We start from the raw sequence: 21,648 nt of genomic DNA on the forward strand, positions 1-21,648 counted from the left end.
ACAAGTTGGACAAGAAGAGAGAGGTGCTGCATCTCGATCTGGCAAAGAGCAAGCAACAAGCAAAAGCTAAAGTTTTTTCACTTATTTATTTATTTATTTATTTATTTATTTATTTTTTCTTCAATGGTTGATTTTTAAGAAGAAAAAATGGAAATGTGTGTTAGAGCAAGTTGGCTAAGTTAGCCAAATCATGAATTTATATTATTAGACCTTAATGTTTTGTCTCAGGAATAGTTCAGTTAATAGAATTGTGGAGGGTGATAAAGATCCTTTTGTATTAATAGCGCTTTAAAGAGAGTGTATTTTCATTCGAATTTACAGAACTTCATTTTACCGTCTTCTACTATCTCAATAAAGTCTCTTGAAACTTGAAAAAGTTTCAAGTATTTGTTAGAAGTATTATTATAATCGCTGCATGCTATGTTCAAACCCAGGGATTCACTTGAGTTACTAAGGACTCTACTACTTACCTATATCCCCAGAAAATTAATATGCACACTCAATTTGCTAACAATAAAAATCTGAGAAATTTAATAATTCTATGCACCAAAAATAAGAATAAAATATTGAAGAATTAAAGTATTTTTCATAATAAAAGACCTCAATAAATGTACAGTGAAAACTGTCTAACATTGTTAAAAGAAGTGAAGGCATTAATTCACATAAATATACTTTGCTCATAACTTAGATATGTCATGGTTGATATAATGCTTCCACAGTCATGCAAGCACATGCTCTTGCCACCTGCATGCCTACACACACATGTGCACCCACACAACAGAAGTAGGCACATATCATACCACAAAATATAACAATGAGGCATTAACTAAAGAGCTGAAAAATTTGCAGGAGAAAACCAAAAAACCCTGCTTTAAGAAATTAATGAGATAACCACACAGAAAGCACAACTCTTCATAAGTGGTCAGAAAACTTACTAGTGTTGTCAATACTTTTCCAAAGCTGTCAGTAGAACCAGTGCTATACCTATCACATCCCTATGACATTTTAATATTAACATTCATAAATATCAAGAGACTCTGAATATGCAAAGCAACCATGAGAAAAATATAGATTAATCCCACATGCAAATTTCAAAACTTATTAAAAGCCTATGATGATCCAAACATTGTGGTAAGGAGATATAAAAGTGTTGAAACACTGTCTAAGAATAAAGTCATTCGAGGAGAATTCTGAGTGCTTCTAGAAATACTCCAAGAAAACAAGACAAGGATCTTATGACTTAATTTTCTTCAAAAATACAGAACTATCCTTGGAATATGCCTTGTGCCCTCCCAGGTGTAGAAGATATCTGTGAGTTTAACTCATATTATTCATTACAACTGGCTATTGTTATTTGTTTATATTCCTCTATGGAAAAATATATCTGTGTCACATGTGGTTTGTACTTGTGCTTACACAGTTTATTCAAACAAATCTTTTTAACTCTTAAAGTATAAATTATCTGATATTCTAACTACCATTGTCTATTGCATGAGACTATAGCCTACCTTATTTATAGGTCCCATTCTACTAGTTCCCACTGCCTATAGAGTGGTTAAAAAAAGAGAGATGGAATAGAAAACCCAGGAACAAGTTCTGAGTTGAAGGTTTAAGGAACATTTGAAGAAGTTTCCAAGAACGTATGTCAGCTGGGATGGGCTCTCTTTTCAAGTAGAGATAACTGAAAGTAGACATGCAAGTAAATTATACTGGACCCACAATAGACATTGCATATCACTTACTCCAAGTGGATCAAATGCCCAGAATTAAGATTTTTTTTTTTTTAAAAAAGCATTTATAGGAAAAACACTGCCAAAAACTCAGTCTCACAAGTGGGGATGACACAAAAACACAGGCAGCCATAGAAAAATAGAGGAGATTCACAATGAGTCCACTTCACTCATGTTGGTAAAACTGTCCACTTATGAGAGTATATACCATTGACTTAAGCAGATCTATAATCACCTGGGAGTCAACCTCCTTGTCACGCTGTCCAAGAGTTTCTAGATTGAGTTAAGAGAAGTGGAAAGATATAGTCTGGCTCTAGCTGCACTATTATATGGACTGGCTTCAGACTGATTGAGAAGGATAAAATAAGTCGAGCAGTGACAAATCTTTCTCTTTTTTTTTTTTTTTTTTTTTTTTTTGGTTTTTCGAGACATGATTTCACAGAGATCCGCCTGCCTCTGCCTCCCAAGTACTGGGATTAAAGGCGTGCGCCACCACCGCCCGGCTTACAAATCTTTCTCTTTACAGACTGTGTCCAGTGTGGCCACCTGGCCATCACTTCTGCCACCTCAATTCCCCATCATGATGCTCTTTACCCTGGTCTGTGAGCCATATAATCCCCTTTTCCTTTAAGTTGTTTTTACCATATATTTTGTCTCAGCAATGAGAAAGGTAATTGCTCAATCACTGAGCAGAATATTTTACAACCATAGACTATACAGATAACTCTTCTTAGTCCATAATGACAACCTGCTAATGAAAAGAGCCATGTATTATCTATACATGTCCACAGAAAAACATGCAAATTTTCAATGAGCTCATTACCAGTTCTCACCATCATTAGTCAATAAAGACATTTATACCAAAACTATTATCAGATGTTAATCCTGCAGATCTTTGTAAGATAAAACAGAAGAAAACAGACAAGTGTTGGTGAAGATTCAATTATTTAAAATCTCAACACAATGTCTATAAGAATTTGGATGTGGTATTGCTGCTGGAAAACAGAGGAGAAGTTACTCAAAAATTAAATATTTAAGCTAGTGAGGTAACTTGAAGATAGATATGATTGTTTCAGTTTGTAATAGTATGTGAAATTCTCAAAGAATAAAAATTGTTACCAAGAGAATGTTAACATTCCCGATCTAAACTGATCTCCTGAAATATTTGTGAAAGTTATGATCCCTGGTTGAAACTATTCATAATTTTTGGTACTTTTCATTTGTTTTGGATGAGTCCATGATCATAATGATTTACTTCCATTTATTTCAGTCACTATACATATGTGCTCAGGAATATTTTATGTTCAATGCCAAAATAAACATTAGCTATCTACAGACAATAGCATTGTCTAGTTCCTGGAATGCATTTTTGCTGTTGTTTTGTTTTTTTTTTTAGAGATAGGGTTTCTCTGTGTAGCCTCAGCTGTCCTGTAATTTGCTCTGTAGACCAGGCTGGTGTCCAACTCAAAGATCTGTCTGCCTCTGTTTCCGGAGTGCAGAGATTAAAGCCTTGTGCCACCACTGGACCCAGCAGAATGTTTCAACTGAACTGTGATACTGAACATAATAGTAAAAATCTTTACTATTATATACTAGGCTAATTGATCTTGAAATATATATATATTAATGATAAATAAAAGGTTTTCAAATAATGAGAATACAATAAATATACAATATTTTGAAAAACAGAAGGAAAAAAGATCTGAATATGTTCCTCACATTGCAACAAAAATTTCACCCAGTGAGTTATGTAAACATAAACATTGAAATTTAAGACTTATGGAAGACAATAAAAGAGAAAAGATTGATGACTTAGGAATAGACAAAATAAAGTATGACATTAAAAGTAAAACCTATAGGAGATAAATATATAAATTGCATTTCATAAAATAAAAATATTTTTCTTCTAAAATATAGTATTGAAATAATGAAATTATAAGCCTCATTCCTGACTGGATTAGTTTCTCAGATCTAAATGTCCAGTGGGTTTTAGAAGTAACAACCTTGGCAAAGAATTTAATTCTTTAAGTTCTTTTAAAATATATATTATTAGTATTCTGTAGGTTACAAGACTTGAACTCATTTATTAAAATCCTTGAATTTTTTCAGAGAAAGAAATTAGGAGGCTTGGAGTATATTCAACTAGAATTTCATAATTAAAGTGAGTGGAGAGGCATGTAACCCAACAGCATATTCCTCTATACAGATTTGAATAATTGGGTAAATTAAAGATTATATTTCTATCTCTGCAAGAGGGAATATCTTCCCAAAGAGAAATTTGTATAAAATTTTAAGTCTTTTAGAAACCAAAGGCATATTATAATCCAAGTTGCAAATGCAACCCCTTCAATTTCTTCCTATATTCAAATGTTATCCTCTTGTGAAGGGAGTAACTATACTTCTACCTACTTATAAGCGAATAGATTAAGTATTTTATGTCACATTGAAAACATAGCCTTATCTGGCAGTGTGGGGATTATAAAGTTATTTCCTATGCTGTTGGAAAACACTCAAGTGTCTAATCACAAAATATCATCTGTACTTCAGAAGTATTTCTAGAGTACATCAACTATTAAGTCTTAACTACATTCTCTGACTAGAAACAAAGAACCTATACCTGGGAATCCAAAATTGCTCTTCTATAGACATTGAAAAGCAAAGGTAAGGAATCTCTGAATTTTTGCTGATATGTTGATTTTCTGCATATATGAACATCCTCCTTCATATCATGAACTGCAACATATCACTTATTTCCTGTCTTTTGTGATTCATGGATTTAAGTCAAATTATACAAGAAAATGTTTATGGGGAATGTTAAAAACTGTAGTGGTTTTCCAAGTTGCAGGATACCACTTCAAGGACAGGATTTACACTTCTGTAGTTCATGATTTTCTCGGTGTCTTTGAGTACTTAAAAAAATTCTTTTAGCTGTATTCTTAGATGAACCACAGACAAATCTGTATCCATGGTCAGCTTTAGTTGCGTTGGCCTAGTTGATAAGACAGAACTTAGGTAGGCAGAGTAGACAAACTGAATGTTGGGAAGAAGGGCAGATACTATGGATCTCCTGCCTGAGGCAGACGCTGGTTAGAATCTTGCTGGTAAGCCACAGTCATGTGGCGATACACAGATTAACAGAAATGGGGTAAATTAAGATGTAAGAATTAGCCATAAGAAGTTAGAGCAAATGGGTCAGGCAGTGTTCAAATAAATACAGTGTCTGTGTGATTATTTCCAGTGTAAGCTAGCTGGGCAGGCGGGACAACAAACAGCTCACTCCTCCATGGTACAGCAGACCTTTGGGTAATAGGCACTCTTACACTGGGAGATGTATATTGGCTGCATTTATAGGAAATAGAGCAGAGTGAAGACAGTCCAAGAGAGCATGTGGCCCTGGAGATTTTTGGAAGAAATAGAGAGTTTTTTTTTTCCCTAATAGGCAGGAAAATAACTGTCCCCATGGCCTTAACTTTTTTATGAAAATTTCTAGAAATAGTTTAGGGATATTTTTTTTCTTGGTAGGATAAGTTGCAAGTTATTAAATAGCAAAGTTAAACTCAAAGAGTGACTGAAGACAAATTCTGTATCCTTGGCTTTCATGTACTATTCTCATATAAAATTTAAGTTGCAGATTGATCAAGGTACAGCTAGAAGATAAGGATTTTTTAAGGTTGAATTTTTGGTGAACAAATTAAAACAATGTTTTTTAGAAGTAATAGAGAATTAGAAAGCACAAAATATCTATAGCAGATTTTATTTTTTTTTGTTTCATGTGAGGTGATTTAACAAGTTTAAGTTTTTTCTATTCTGATAAACTTGCAGGTAATTCCATTATTTTAAAATCTTAGTCATAAATATTAATCATTGTTATCCCCTCTTGCCAGAAATAAAGTATTTGTAAAACTAAACTTCAAAAAATTATAGTTTAAGCCTAAATGACTCATTTTATATTTTTCTTTAATGTGGTACCCTTGTTTTTGAAAATTTTTATTTTATTTTATTCTTTTTTAATTAAAATTTCTGCCTCCTCCCCGTTTCCCATTTCCCTCCCTCTCCTCTCACATATTGCCCCCTCCCCCCTTCCCTTCCCCTATCCCCACTCCTCCTCTTCTCCCCCCACTCTATTCCCCCTCCCTCTCAATACTGAAGAGCAGTCCAAATTCCCTGCCCTACAGGAAGACCAAGGTCCTCCCACTTCTATCTAGGTCCAGGAAGGTGAACATCCAAACAGGCTAGGCTCCCACAAAGCCAGTTCATGTATTAGGATCGAAACCTAGTGCCATTGTCCTTGGCTTCTCACCAGCCTTCATTGTCCGCCATGTTCAGAGAGTCCAGTTTCATCCCATGCTTATTCAGTCCCAGTCCAGCTGGCTTTGGTGGGCTCCCAATAGATCAGTTCCACTGTCACAGTGGGTGGGTGCACCCCTCGTGGTCCTGACTTCCTTGCTCATGTTCTCCCTCCTTCTGCTCCTCATTTGGACCTTAAGAGCTCAGTTCGTTGCTCCAAATTGGGTCTCTGTCTCTATCTCGCTCCATCGCCAGATGAAGGTTCTAAGGTGATATGCAAGATATTCATCAGTATAGGATAGGGTCATTTCAGGTTCCCTCTCCTCAGTTGCCCAAGGTACCAGCTGGGGACATCTCCCTGGACACCTGTGAGCCCCTCTAGAGTCAAGTCTCTTGCCAACCCTAAGATGGCTCCCTTAATTAGGATATATATTTCTCTGCTTCCGTATTCACCCTTCCTATATCCCAACCATCCCATTTCCCCAAGCTCCCCCCATCCTCCCCTTTTCACGTTTCTCACCCCATTTCCCCTTTGCCCCATGCCACCTCACCCGCAAGTTCCCAGTTTTTGCCCGGCAATCTTGTCTACTTCCCCTATCCAGGCAGATGACTATAAGTTTTTCTTTGGGTTCACTTTCTTATTTAGCTTCTCTTGGATCTCAAATTATATGCTCAATGTCCTTTATTTATGGCTAGAAACCAATTATGAGTGAGTACATCCCATGTTCCTCTTTTTGGGTCTGGGATACCTCACTCAGGATAGTGTTTATCTATAGCAGATTTAAAAAAAATATCTTGAGTTAAAAATTTGTCATTTTGCCATTTCTAGCCTTTAACTCAGTATTTAGTTGTTTTTGCCTTGTAAGAAATGTGTTGTCTATTTTAGGTACTGGGCATTTCTAAATACATGAAATTTAATTTACCATTTACACTGGCCTATTATTTGTTCCTGTATTAATATTCTTGGTTTTAACTTGGAAATACTTGTTAGAAAAAAAAGAAAGTAAATTACTGTTTTTGAGTGGAGTTTTACTTATTTACTTACCTTTTTACTTGGTCTTATTCTAAAAATTGCTTTTCTGATTTCATCTTTCATTATTGGTCCTTGGTCATAATATCAGTGGTCCAAATGTTTGGCAGAATTGACTGGGGTCTCTTCTTTCTCCTTCTTCGCTCTTCTGTGCATTGATGTATACCAGGTTAGTTCCAGATATTCCTGATACTATTCTAGGACCAATTTTACACCTTTTGCACTTTTCTAGGCCATTTATTTGGCAGGGTGGAGAAAATGAAGTCTCACTTAAGTTCTTGATCTATAATGCAAACTCCAGAAAATTATTACAACACAATCAGATAGAGAAGGCATAAATGAATGAAGTTTCTATCAGGAAGGATTATATCGCCATTGACTGATGAGGCCTACTGGCTATTCCAGTTATTCAGGAAGCTGAGATAAATAGATGGTAAAGTTGAAGCCTACCTGGACTGTTGATCTGTACCAGTCAAACCAGGGGAATTTAGAAAAAATGTCTGAAAGTCAAATTTGAAAGAGCGGATAAAGGGAGGGAGAGATGAGGCAAGCTAGTCTAAAACTCGGTGGTAATATACTTATCTAACATGTGAATTTCTCAATTTTATCATTAGTAAGACACATAAAAAAGCAGTACATGAAAGGATCAGGTATATTGTAAATACCCTGTTTATAACAACACATACCCAGTATAAGTTATTTGTTTTATACAAATGTGCTTCAGTGCATTCTTTATCCAAACATAGTAATGCCAAGTTTCTAATAAAATATTATAAAACTTTAATTAGATTGTCATTTATGTGAACAATAATGTTGCCAGGAAGAATCTCAAGTATAAAAGATTCGCCTTACTGGAAATAATCTAGCGGAATCAAATCAAATGAAACACTGGACATATATATTCTCTGCAGATCTGTATGCCAGGTCCAAATATTGACTTTATATCTAATTTTCAGTCTGAATTTTTTTTATTTTCTCAGTTAAACTGCTTTATCTCAATAAAACCTTTCCTTAATGAACTTTTTCAAATACGTATTTATTTTTAAAGGTTTATTTTCTCTCTCTCTCTCTCTCTCTCTCTCTCTCTCTCTCTCTCTCTGTGTGTGTGTGTGTGTGTTCACAGGTGTGCATGCATGTCTAAGTGAGAAGGTATTCATGGAGTCTAGAAAAGGATTCTGGATTTCATAGAGCAGGAATAACAGGTGATTGTGTGTTACTTGGGAGTTGAAAGCAAAATGGATGTCCTATATATGAGTAGAAAGAGCCCTTAATTACTTATCCATCTTCCTATTCCTTCAAGTATGTGCTATTATTATCACTGCTATTGTTTTACACTGCTGGATATAGAATTTAGAGATCCACATGCACTAACCAAGAACTACACTTTAGAGGACCATTGTTGGCACATTGAGTTTTCATTTTTTGAATGTGTTTATTTCTTTTATTTCCAGAGGATAAATAAGGCTGGCATTTCTCAGGTCCAAATAGTTATTTATTCAATGAGTCATGAGCTGTGCTGGGAAATAAATATGACATTTTTTTAGTTGTGGATCAGTGTAAATGTCATGTGTGTAGCTCAGGTAATACTCAGAGGTCTTCCACTGTTTCTTTAAAATCCCAGTTAAGAAAGCTGAAACCAAGCATCTGTCACTGGCACTAAGATCTGACTTTAGAGTCATGAAAGCAACCTACAACTTTTCTGTCAACCATTGCTTCTGTGACCACTCTTGCTTACCGCTAAGCTCAGGCCTTGGACAGACTCTAGCAAAGCAATCCCAGCTGCTTCTCAGGCTTTGTCTTCCTCAGTAGCCATTTATTTCACTGTAGTTTCCGTATATCAGTTAGGGGTGATGTTTAACATACAGAGGATTGCTTGATTTCCATAGTTGTCATAAAGTATAATTGCAGAATCCAAATGAGGTATTTCAGTTCCTATTCAAGTTTGTAGGATACTCTGTGCTTAGTAACTTTGTGTTGAGTCATATAATATCATAGTATTCTATGTTAGAGTATTTTGTAGCTCATCACCCTAGATAAGCATTGGTCTAGAGAACAAAATACACATAAGTCATAAGGTACAGCCTCCACATGTATGCATATATATTTAAATGTGTATCTATATGTACCTGTGTATGCACATACACACAAAGTATATATACTACAAACTCCTATAAAACAAGTACTTAGACCAAATACATATGTAGATACATGAAAAATTGAGAAAGTAAAATGTGCTGTAAAAAACAGGTAATTCTGAAAATAACAAAACCTTAATAGAAAGAGAATATTGTGTAAAATAAGAAGCAAGGACTCTATGATAAACATTTCATTGATAACCCATTTGAAATTTTTATTCAATATATGTAGTAGGAGTTGCGGGCTGCATTCCTGCCACCCAGCTCCCGCCTGCCTGGCTAGCTTATGCCCCGAAATAACAACACACAAACTGTATTCTTTTAAACACTGCCTGGCCCATTATATCTAGCCTCTTCTATGCTAATTTTCATGTATTAATTTACCCCATTTCTAATAATCTGCGTAGCACCACTAGGTGTACTTACCGGGAAAAATTCAGCATGTCTGACCTGGTGGCTGGCTGCATCGCTTCTGGCTCTGAGAGGAGCTGCCATGCATCTGAGCTCACTTCCTCTTCCTCCCAGCATTATGTTCTGTTTACTCCACCCACTTATGTTCTAACCTATGAGGCCAAGCAGTTTCTGTATTAACCAATGACCTTACTCTATCATTTCCCCTTTTTCTTTTTAAACAAAAAGGAAAGGCATTCGCTTTAACATCAAAATTACATATAACAAAACAGTTATCAGGTAAGAATCACAGTTACAATATTTACATCTATTTTATCTTTTATCATAACAAAGGAAAACAGCTATAACTATCTATTCTTCAACTGCATCGAAGACTCCAGAAGGATATAATATTACCTAAGTAAACAAGAAGTAAGAAACTTCCAAAACTCTAGAAGTGACAGAGACATCTCACTGCCTGGACAGTCACCCAAAGTTCTTTTGTACTGCTTGGGCATCCATAATCGGCCTTCAGGCCCATAGTTTCCAGCAGACATTTCCATAAAGCAGGAAATTTCAAAGGCAGTTCAGTCACTATCTGCTGTGTCCTGCAGAATGTCTCGCAGACTCTTTCATGAATCAGGAACCCCAAAAGATCATCTCACCTTTAGGCAAGTTCAGTAGTCCTCTCTCTGCGGATTCTCTGTGTCCAGTTTATACAATAGTCCAGGCAAGAGCAGTTTCTTGCCCAAATGGCTATCAAACTCCATAACATGCATCTTTGATGCCCATCTTCTTTCTTCTTGAAGTAGATTGATGCTGCCAGGAGCAGACGTGTCTCATTATGAAAAACCCTAAGTTATTAAAACATTTAAAATGCAATATTCCATAATCTTTGAAAGATATGAAGAATGCCTATCTAAAATACATCTATGTACATCTAGAAAATCTTAACTAACATGACTACAAACTTGACTATTATGATTATCTATTAACAACCTATATACATTACATTTTTAAATGAACTACACAATCACAATACCTTAATCAAGGTCAGAAATACATATACCTATAACGAAATTGAACTTAAATTTAAATCACTAATGCAAAATCTTTATCAATGCAAACGATTCATATCTATATCATATCCCCCTTTAAATGTAAAAGAACATTTATAAACAATATTTGGGAAAATGGGCGCAGTTTTTTCTCTCCAAACTGCTTCCTGCTGAATGGGGGCACTGTTATTCAGGTCTTTTATGGGATAACCTGTCTGCTAGGTTCATCTCAGTCGGCAGTTGAGCAAAGTAATTTTTTGAGGGTGTTCACAGCAACCTTTTGGGAGGGCATGGTCTATCATACCATATTGTGATAGAAGTAATCCATAGAGTCTCATCCTCTGTGAAAACAAAAGAAGAAACTCTTTTCCAAAGTATCATATCCTTAGATCCAAATTCTGAAGTCAAGGTATTTTCAAAATATATATGTTGGATTAGTTCAGCAACATTTATAAACAAATATCTTTTAGCATCTGTTGCTCCTTCCTCAGCATTCAAACAATTCAAACAGAGCATAATAGCATATAGTATCAAGATTCTCAATGTATTTTCCATCTTTGTGTGGCTTTATTTTAACCTCTATTTTGTTAATTTTTACTTTTATTTTTTGCTTTTTGAGACAGGCTCTCTGTATATCTTTGACTTGGAATAACTCTGTAGACCAGGCTGTCCTGAACTCTCAGAGATCCTTCTGTCTCTACCTTCTAGGCATTGGGATTAAAGGTATGTGCTACCACACCTTGAAGTCACAGAGGTCAATCTCCCTCTGCCTCCCATGTGTGGGGATTAAAGGTGTGTACTACCACACCCAACTACTTTGTTTCTTCCTTTTTTTTACTTTTAAGAACTTTAACTTTTGCCTGCATATATTTTTAAACATACTGTAAATAATTTAAAGGTTTTCTTTGTCTTTGAATCTCTCTTTACTGTATATCTCTCTTTTTCTGACCACACGAGCCTTTAAATTACTGAGCAATATGGGTAGGATTAAAGCCCTGGTTTTGGCGGCTGCATCCAGTCCATTCCTTAGCTTTCCAGCCTCATGGCAGAGGTACCAGCTGTAACCATTTTTATGGCCACAACTCTGTGGAGTTTTGAGGTCCCTGCCAGCAAGCAAGCTGCAGCATTCTGCTCACAGACCACACTCGGCCTGGCTGTCTGAAAGAGTCAGAGTTTGCCCTGGCAGTACAGACCAGAATGCCAGCATTTTTAAAACAGCACAACTTTTTTTTCTGCTATGGCTGAAAACAAACAAGCATGCAGTCAACTTTTATCAATACCATCTAAGTGTTTTGTGGCAGGACCTCTTAATGAGCTGCAGGGTTTTGCAGCTAAAGCTGAGTCAGGAAGCCTCTCTTAGATGAGAGTGCTTGCTTGCCTCTAGCAAGCAGAGCAGACCCGAGAAATTGCTGCTACCAAGAAAACGTGCTTTACTCTATTCTTTCCCAAGCTTTCTCATGCTTTCTGTGGATGCAGTTGTCTACACATTGGGGCCCATTCTGTTGAAGGAGCTGCGGGCTGCATTCCTGCCACCCAGCTCCCGACCGCCTGGCTAGCTTATGTCCCGAAATAACGACACACAAACTGTGTTCTTTTTTTTTTTAAGTTTTTTTAAACTGTATTCTTTTAAACACTGCCTGGCCCATTATATCTAGCCTCTTCTAGGCTAATTCTCATGTATTAATTTAGCCCATTTCTAATAATCTGTGTAGCACCACTAGGTGCGCTTACCGGGAAGATTCAGCATGTCTGACCTGGCGGCTGGCTGAATCACGTCTGGCTCTGAGAGGAGCTGCCCTGCATCTGAGCTCACTTCCTCTTCCTCCCAGCATTCTGTCCTGTTTACTCCACCCACCTATGTTCTAACCTATGAGGCCAAGCAGTTTCTTGGTCATTAATTAACCAATGACCTTCCTCCATCAAATATAGCATTGAAAGTTCTAGAAAATAGTCATTGAGCATGAAAAACCAACAACTGCTATTGTGCTATTAAAATAGATATCTTGAAGGATGATTTCTCTTTAAAGAGGATATTGCCCTTTCTATCAAAATTCCAATGAACAAAATAAAATTCTATAATTAATACAAACATTAAAGAAACTATAAATATTAGCATTTAATTATCAATAGCATTTTAGTAAACTAACCATGAGTAGTATGAAGAGGAAATGAAGACAGTAAACATATATACTAATGCATCCTAATGCAGCCCAACAGAGAGCAGAAACAATAAAATCTACCAATCTTTTATGAAAGAAATTATTAAGACATAAATATACGGAAACATATCCTCATTAGGAAAGTGGAAAATAATATTTTTAAACAACAATTTCTAAATTAACCTCTACATGCTTAGCTGAGATAAACAAACAAGCAAACAGGAAACAAAATGTCACTTAAAAGATGTTCATGGGATGATTTTTGTTTGTTTGACTTTAGTAACATTGGACTTATAGCATTAATTTTGATGTTCTCACTTCTCTTTAACTTTTGGGAAGAGTTTGAAAAATATTGGTATTAACTATTTTATGGGCTTGAATATAGCATTCACTCTTGTTTTGTTTTGTCCTGAGTGGCTACCAGGTGTTCAAAATATGACAAACACAGTCAGTGCTCTGAAACCGCAGAGACTGAAACCAACTGCACAGCAGTATCAAAATAAGTTGCATTATGACGTTTCACATACTTTCTTCCACTCTGGGGAGATGCCAGGTGGTAGTGTGGCTAGGAGCTTTCATATCTTATGTCTTTGACACACATTGGGTAGGAGTGTGGTGATCATGAGTCCACATCCATATATCTAATCTTACTGGAACCGAAAACAAGACTATTGAATCTTAACTACCATCAATACTCAACTATAACCTAGCCTTCTAGATGGTAGCCAAATATCTGCTTTATTCAAGGATGTTTTTGTGCATTGGAAGTATCATGCACTTCTTTCTTCTATAGGCAGAAATCAGTAGGCAACAATTTTCAATATTTACCCCTATATTGACCTAAGAGTATTAAGTATGCAAACTGCCAATCTCAACCACCATACCTTTCTCAGTGGCATTTGAGATCAGAGTGGATACTGTGTTATCCTGAAAAGCCTATGAACAGGAGAGACAGAAAGTTATACTGTGGATAATCTGTGAACAAAATGTGGAATTGGATATGTATATGTACATCACATTCATTTCATAAGATTAAGTTTTCTTCCTTAGTTTGTAGTGCAATGTCAAGAACAGTGCATGGTTAGAAGCTAGCTTATTTTTCCCTATCAGATCCACAGACACTGATTTCATGGCAGGTCAGGATGAAGGGAACTCACACTTAATTTTCAGATTCCTCATAGTTCCTTAGAGATTTATGAGTTCATAACTGTTGTTTATTTTCTGTGTTAATGAACTAGGGTACTGCACTTCATTCTCAATCATCTTGATGAATTATAAAAAAATAATTTTCAATTTCTCTGGGGGATTTCCAATCCCTAAAGTGAAGGTAAACCTGAATAAAAATGAAAACCCTTAGGAAATGATGACAGACTAATGTCTAAAGAACAGTTGTAAACTACTTATCTCCATATTACACATAAAAATTATTCTCTTGAGAATTTTGTGATTATCTACCCTGTTTATAACTGAGTGTACTAAAGCATTAATTGCATATTAAAACTCTTACTTATCAAAGGTAAATGTGTGAAAAAATTTCTCCACTACTTGAGATGTCTGTAAGTTATGATAAGAAGTTATGAATTTTAGTTTGGAGACACTGACTAGATACATACTGTAAATACTGTAATTTCATTGCTCTTCCAGGATCATCCAAGTAAGTAAGCTTGAGGAAATACTGTATATTTTATTTAATAAATGGGAAGTTTATTTATTTTTTTAAGATTTATTTATTTATTATGTGTACAGCATTCCTTCCATGTGTGCCCGCATGCCAGAAGGGGGCACCAGGTCTCATTATAGATGGCTGTGAGCCAACATGTGGTTGATGGGAATTGAACTCAGGACCTCTGGAAGAGCAGTCAGTGCTCTTAACCACTGAGCCATCTCTCCAGCCCCTAAATGGGAAGTTTAGAAGTAAATTTACATTACTATTTTCTTTAAGACTAAATTCCAGAGATCTAGGATATAAGTCACTCTTTTTCTTAGTGTGGAACATTGAAACTCAAGTGAGAATGATGTAAGTATCCACTCAAAGTGGGTCATGGAGAGTGTGAAGATACACTGACGATTTTAAGAAAGGTTGAAGATTTATGTTGTTCCTCCTCTTTGGACAGAACCAAGCTATTCTACTTTCATAGTTTTACTATCTTTGACATTGAATTAGCTAAACTACTTCTGATTTTTCAGAACAATGTACTAATCTCAGTTTTCAAGGTCTAGCCTGTGTTAGAGGCCAGCACATGTTGCCAGGGTATATACTTCCAATATCAGCAGTGAGGGGACAATTCAAGACATGGAAAAACTGATGCTGAGGATGATGAGTCTCTCTTGGTTCTGCTCTCACATTTCATATTCCTTGGCTTTCGGGAGTCACCTTTTCATATAAAAGTATTGATAGTCATCTGTGGGAAGCGTTTAATATTGTACTTTGTTATTTTTCTTGTTGATAATTGAGGGCAGAAAGAGTCTAAGAGCCAGAAGATAGATGAATATAAAGATAACATGTTTTCTGAACACAGAAGGGTAGTTACATATACAAGCTTTCAGTAGTTGTAAAAACTTTCACAAGATCTCTCCAAGTCCATTACAAGCCAACCTTAGCATTTAAAAAGGAGAGGGATGAGAAGTCACAACCTTAGCTAGGAGTTATTGGCAGTTTTCAGGTTCGGGGAGAGGAAGAGTCAGGCTTCTCTAAGAGAATACCCTCTGGTAAGTCAGCTCTCCTAGTGAAAGGCTACATTCTCAAGAATATATGAACAGCACAAATTAGCCTGATGAATAAAAGAGGATAATATAGTATGGTAGGTAGTGAAGAAGGATGAATCTGTAAATAGTTGGGAAAGAAGAGTGAATATGAAATAATATTATATACGTGTGTATATGCCAAAAGAATTTGAATGAGAAAAAGATAACTATTAGGTAAGTTCTGTAGGTGTTAATTTATGTTACATGCAAGGCTGTTGTGGGAATGGCTGCATTTTCCTCTAACACGATTCTTCTTGACTATGTGCATAGATTCACTTAAAGAAGAATGGTTCCTGTAAATAGCTCTTCAGTGACTGAATTTTTTCTGGTGGGATTAACAGAGGAGCCTGATCTCCAGTGTCCACTCTTCATCCTTTTTCTGGTGATGTATGTGGTCACTGTGTTGGGAAATCTCGGATTGATCATCTTGATTGCACTGAATTCTCACCTTCACACCCCAATGTACTACTTCCTCTTTAACTTGTCCTTTGTTGACCTCTGGTATTCATCTGTGTTCTCACCCAAAATGTTAATGAGCTTTATATCAGAGCAAAACATTATTTCTTATAGTGGATGCATGACCCAGCTTTTCTTTTTCAGCTTTTTCTCCATTTCTGAGTGTTATGTGCTAACCTCAATGGCCTATGATCGCTATGTGGCCATCTGTAATCCACTCTTGTATAATATTATCATGTCTCCTAATTTATGTTTGAACCTTATGCTTGGTTCATATTTGATGGCATTTTCTGGTGCCATGGCTCACACTGGATGCATGTTGAGACTGATTTTCTGTGATGCAAACACCATCAATCACTACTTTTGTGACATCCTCCCTTTGCTTCAGCTCTCCTGTACCAGTACTTACATCAATGAGCTGGAGGTTTTTGTTGTTGTGGGTATCAACATCATTGTGCCCAGCATTACTGTCTTTATTTCTTATGGTTTCATTCTCTCCAATATTTTCCATATAAACTCCACTGAAAACAGGTTCAAGGCCTTCAACACCTGCAGTTCCCACATAATAGCTGTTTCTCTATTCTTTGGATCAGGTGCATTTATGTATCTCAAACCTTCCTCTGCCATGTCAATGGATAAAGGTAAAATATCTTCTGTTTTTTATACCAATACAGTTCCTCTGCTGAATCCTTTAATATACAGCTTGAGGAACAAAGATGTTAAAATTGCCTTGAAAAAGACACTGACTAAAAGAAAGTATTGATCTGAAAGAGTGTCCAGTTGACAGAAATTTCTGTCTCACCACATTCCACAGCTGTTAAGTCCCAAAGATTAATACAGAGGTCTAAATCAATTATAAACGGATTAGCCCAGTATCTCAGGATCTTCCTATCAACTTATTCTTATAACTTATATTAGTTCATAATTCTTTTCTGCTAGCCATGTTGCTTGGTACCTTTTTAGGTGAGGCAGTCACATCTTTCTTCCTCTGCAGCTGGGTCATGGTCACGACTGCAGACCCAAACCTCCCTCTTCCCAGAATTCTTGTTGCCCCTCATATACTTCCTGCCTGGCTACTGGCAAATCTGCATTTTATTAAAAATAATAAAAGTAACAGGATAAAAGACAATTGTCCCACAACAGTGTCCTTTGTCACATAGTTACAAGACTGGAAAGTCAGTTTTGTTAGTTCCATTTGTGTGTCCATTATATTCCCCTATTTTTTTATTAATTGAGTGAAAACATTTGAATGCCCTTTCAATGTTTTTTCAATATCTGTTTTTTAAAGATATTGACTTCTACTGCCTGCCTTTGGCAGGATGAATTTCTCATTTTCTATCACATGTACTTTAAAAATTCTAGCAGGGAAATTTGTGTCTTTAAAATTATGATTACTTTTATCTTTTCTTCCCATGACAGAAGATCAATATCTGATAATGGCCACATCTCATAATGTTAGGTTAGAATTCTGACAAGTAATTGGAAGTACTCATCTGGCATGCCCTTTAGGAACATGCAGTTATGGATTTTTATATTCTGGGAGTTCTATATTCCATTAGAGAATGTCCCCGTTACAAATAAGAAATGACAGTTTCCATAGTAAATTAAATTTGTCCTCTCATATGTACAAGCGTTATGAACTAAACATCTTTCTGTAAGGAGTTCTCTTAGTTAATTTGCCAAGTTGAGTTTTGTAATTTTTTTTATAGAAGACATATTTTGAGTCTGAATTTGGAGATAATGACTGAACTGGAGAATTTAATCTTGAAAGAACTATTTGGAGAATAAGCTAAGTTATGATAAAGTTTTTAAGTAAATATGATGTTCAATTATGACTCTTTGATAAAAGGGCAAAAATGACAATCCTTAAGATACCAATTCAATAAAGAAGACCATCTATCATCAAAATTGTACATTTTAAAAGTTAAGGACAATGTTTTATTGTAAAAACTTATCTATATATAATCTGATAAGCATCAGTAGAGTTAGAACAGACATTTTGAAGCTATAAATCTTCACATTGGAGTTTATCCTTTTACTTTTGAATGTAGAAAGCTTTTATCTACTCATCCACCACCAAAAACATCCATAATAGAAATAGAAAAGATCTATAAAACCATTAAAATATACCAATTTTATATGGTATATGGAAATAAAGCTTATAGATTAATAAAATTATAAAAAATTTTATAGTTTCATAAACCAGAAAGTGAAAAATATTTAGATTACCAAACCCTTTTTCTGCATATTTAAAAATGCTAGTGACTGCCATTAACTGGGATGAAACAGAATCTCGTTGTAGCTTTTACCTGCATTTATTTGATGTCTAGTTGAAATGAATATTTTTTGTTTATCAAACATTTGCATTATGTCTTTTGATGAATGTTTTTTCATATCCCAGCACATTTATTAATTAGTTGTTTGATTTAATGTTGTTGTACTCTAATGTGTATATATTCCACACTTTCTTCATTAGTTATCCTATTTATCTTTCTTTGGGGGGTTGAGACAGGGTTTCTATGTAGCTTTGGAGCCTGTTCTGGAACTAGTTCTGGAAGACAAGCAGGCCTTAAACTCACTGAGATACACCAGCCTCTGCCTCCCAAGTGCTGAAATTAAAGGTGTGTGCCACCACTGCTTGGCTTCCTTTTCATATTTTTATAAACTAGATACCAAACTTATGTAAGATGATTAGTTATCAAAATCTACAAGCTCTCTATTTATTTGATTTATTCCTTTTCTTTGCTGATTTTAATTTCACAAGACTTTAGTTTTTAATTGTTGGTATTAACCTGAGTGACCAGATGGTATTCAGAAATACCAACTCTAATTTTTGCTATAGCAGCTTCAATTTTTTAGGCCTTACCTTCAGGCAGTGGTTGTCAAACTTGCTCACGCTGCAACCCTTTCAAACAGTTCTTTATGGTACAGTGACCACAATCATAAAGTTATTTTCAATGCAACTTAATAATTGTAAATTTGCTACTATTAAAAATCAATTGTAAATATCTGTGTTTTCTTATGATCTTAGATGACCCCAGTGGAAGTGTCTTTTGACCTTCGCAAATGGGTCACAATTCACTGATTGAAAACGGCTGCTGTCTATTTGAAACTGATTTTTGTGAAAAATAGAGACCACTTCTTTATTATAATAGTGACTATCTAGTATTCCCAGAAGCATTTGTTGAATAGGCTATATTTCCTACAATGTATATTCTTGGTATGTTTGCCAAACTTTAGTTAGTTATAGCTTGATGAGTTTATGTCCATGTCCTAATTTAGTTCTATTGTTTTTACTCAAGTATTACACTATATTTTGTTACTATGGTATTCTCATGCACATTAGAATCAGGAATGGTGACATTGTTAGTATTGACTTTTTGCTCAGGATTGTTTTGACTGTCCAAGATATTTTGTGATCCCAGAGGAATTTCATAATGTGTTTCTATTTCTTTGAAGCTGGCATTGCAATTAGTTGGGAAGGTAAAGAATTTGTGATTTTGGAAGTGAGTTTTTGTAATATCAGTTTCCCAGTAATGAGTATGGAAAGTCTTCTTATCTTCTAGAATCAACCTCAATTTTTTTTGTATATTTTAAAGTTTTCAATGGTAAAGTTACATTCTGGTTTTACTGATTCCAGTTTTTTGTTGTTGTTGTTGTTAATCACTAATGGGTATATTTTCTTGATTTGACAGCATGTTAATATTGGGAAAGCTACTGATATTTGTGTTACTTTAGTGTACTGTCTGTTTACCAGACCTGAGCATTTATTTTTTTTTTTCAATTAAGCAATAACTTCTTGAAGGATTTTTTTTATTTTCTCTTTTGTATAGTATGGTATCATCTTCAAATGGAAAGAACACTGTTTTTTCCATATTATCTTTTTTATTTATTATTGTCTTGTCTTGTGGATTTTGATAAGCCTTCAAGCACTATGCTCACTAAGAATGAGCAAAGTGCTAACCCTACCCATCCTTATGACATCTCCACACTCAGATGCCTAGCTCCAATGGAGCAGCTCAAGCACTGACTATCTCTAGTTCTGATAACACATTCTGCATATGCTCAACCTAAAAGCCTAGATTCATGCATCAGACACAAAGCAAGAAAGGAAGTCACATGCCCAGGTCACAATGTAAAAACACAAATATTATGAAAGGTAAAGGCAGTATGCTCCACAATATACACACTAGTATTACAGAAATGATCTTCAATAGAAATTACATAAATGAACCTTAGAACAGAGAATTTTTTTAAAAAAGAAAACATTACCTTACCAAATAATTCAAAAACATTAAAAGTGAACTCTACATGGTAAATATAATTACTCGTGTAATATTCAAGAAAACACATGTATATTTCTAGCTGAAAGAGTGAAAGGGAGAAAGATGACACCAAGAAAACAAAGCCTTAAATCAACATGAGTTCATAGGAACTCAGAAATTGAGGCCTGTCCTTGACTGATTGATTTGAGGCAAGGACATATCCCGTAACTATTATACAGGTATACACATCAACAGCAGAAGTGGAAGAGGTTATCATCAAGAGTTTCTATATAGATCTCCAGAATGAGATCAGTAGGACACATAAGAACGACATACTAATTGATATGGGTGACATCAGTTCAAGAGTGTAATTCAGAGAATTGACTATGGTGTCAGACAAGGCAACCATAGAGGGGAATGACTGCTTCACCTCAGCTATAAAACTGATTTATACACATCCAGCATAAAATACAAGCATGTCAAACCATCAAGATGCTGGATGTGGGAATCACCTGGCAAATGCACATACAGCCAAATTTACTACATTTAGATTAGCAGGAAACTCTTATCTAAGATCTATAACACCTGTCCCAAAAAGCTGATGAAATTTGTCTATGAGAAGAATACTATCTCTTATGGAGGGTACATGACTCAGCTGTTTCTCTTTCTATTTTTTGTCATCTCTAAATGCTACATGTCAACCTCAGTAGCCTATGATCACTATTCAGCTATATGAAATCCACTACTGTATAAGGTTACCATGCCCTCTCAGGAATGTTCTATGCTATGTTTTGCTTCCTATAGGATGGTTACTCTCCTGAGTGCTGCAGCTGTTTAGGGACAGAAAGAGATGTTCTGCTCTTATGAGCTCAGGGCCAGCTCTCCCACATGCCACAGGTGGCAACTGGAGGGAGATATCTCTCCCTAACCCACACCACCATAATCGAAGATGAAGGGTGGGGCTAGATCTCCCATTCCTACATTCTCAGAGTAAGTTCAACTGCACTCTCATCAATAGGATTAGCTCTACTGTGCTCCAAGGCAAGATACAGGGCATAATTTCCTAAGTGCTACAATAAGTAAGCAGGAGTGTCAGCTCTCTTGCCTATCACAAGTGACTGGGACAAGCCCTCTTTCTCTTCCCCTCACCACCACATGTCAGATGAGTGGTTGTGGCCAGCTATCTCATTCTCACACCTTCAAGGCAAGCTCACCCATGCCTCTGCCTACAGGAACAACTCTTTTGCTGTCCAGTTGAGATGCAGGGTCCACTTTCCTGTGTGCTGATGATGCTAAGTGCGAGAGTCACCTCCTTCTTCCATTGTAGGTAATAAGGGGTTAGGAGTAAGAGGACATCTCTCCTCTGCCCATATCACTGTATGACAGATGGGTA

General features: G+C 35.8%; 1 protein-coding gene across 1 annotated transcript; it reads left to right on the forward strand.

The window, feature by feature from the left end:
• Positions 1-6,272: 6,272 nt before the first annotated feature.
• LOC130872816 (olfactory receptor 8B3-like) lies at positions 6,273-16,753 on the forward strand. Its single transcript, XM_057767093.1, has 2 exons — positions 6,273-6,286; positions 15,817-16,753. Exons 1-2 carry the CDS (start codon positions 6,273-6,275, stop codon positions 16,751-16,753), a joined length of 951 nt encoding a protein of 316 aa, XP_057623076.1.
• Positions 16,754-21,648: the final 4,895 nt, after the last annotated feature.

The sequence above is a fragment of the Chionomys nivalis genome, chromosome 4, assembly GCF_950005125.1.
Source record: "Chionomys nivalis chromosome 4, mChiNiv1.1, whole genome shotgun sequence".
NCBI lineage: Eukaryota > Metazoa > Chordata > Mammalia > Rodentia > Cricetidae > Chionomys > Chionomys nivalis.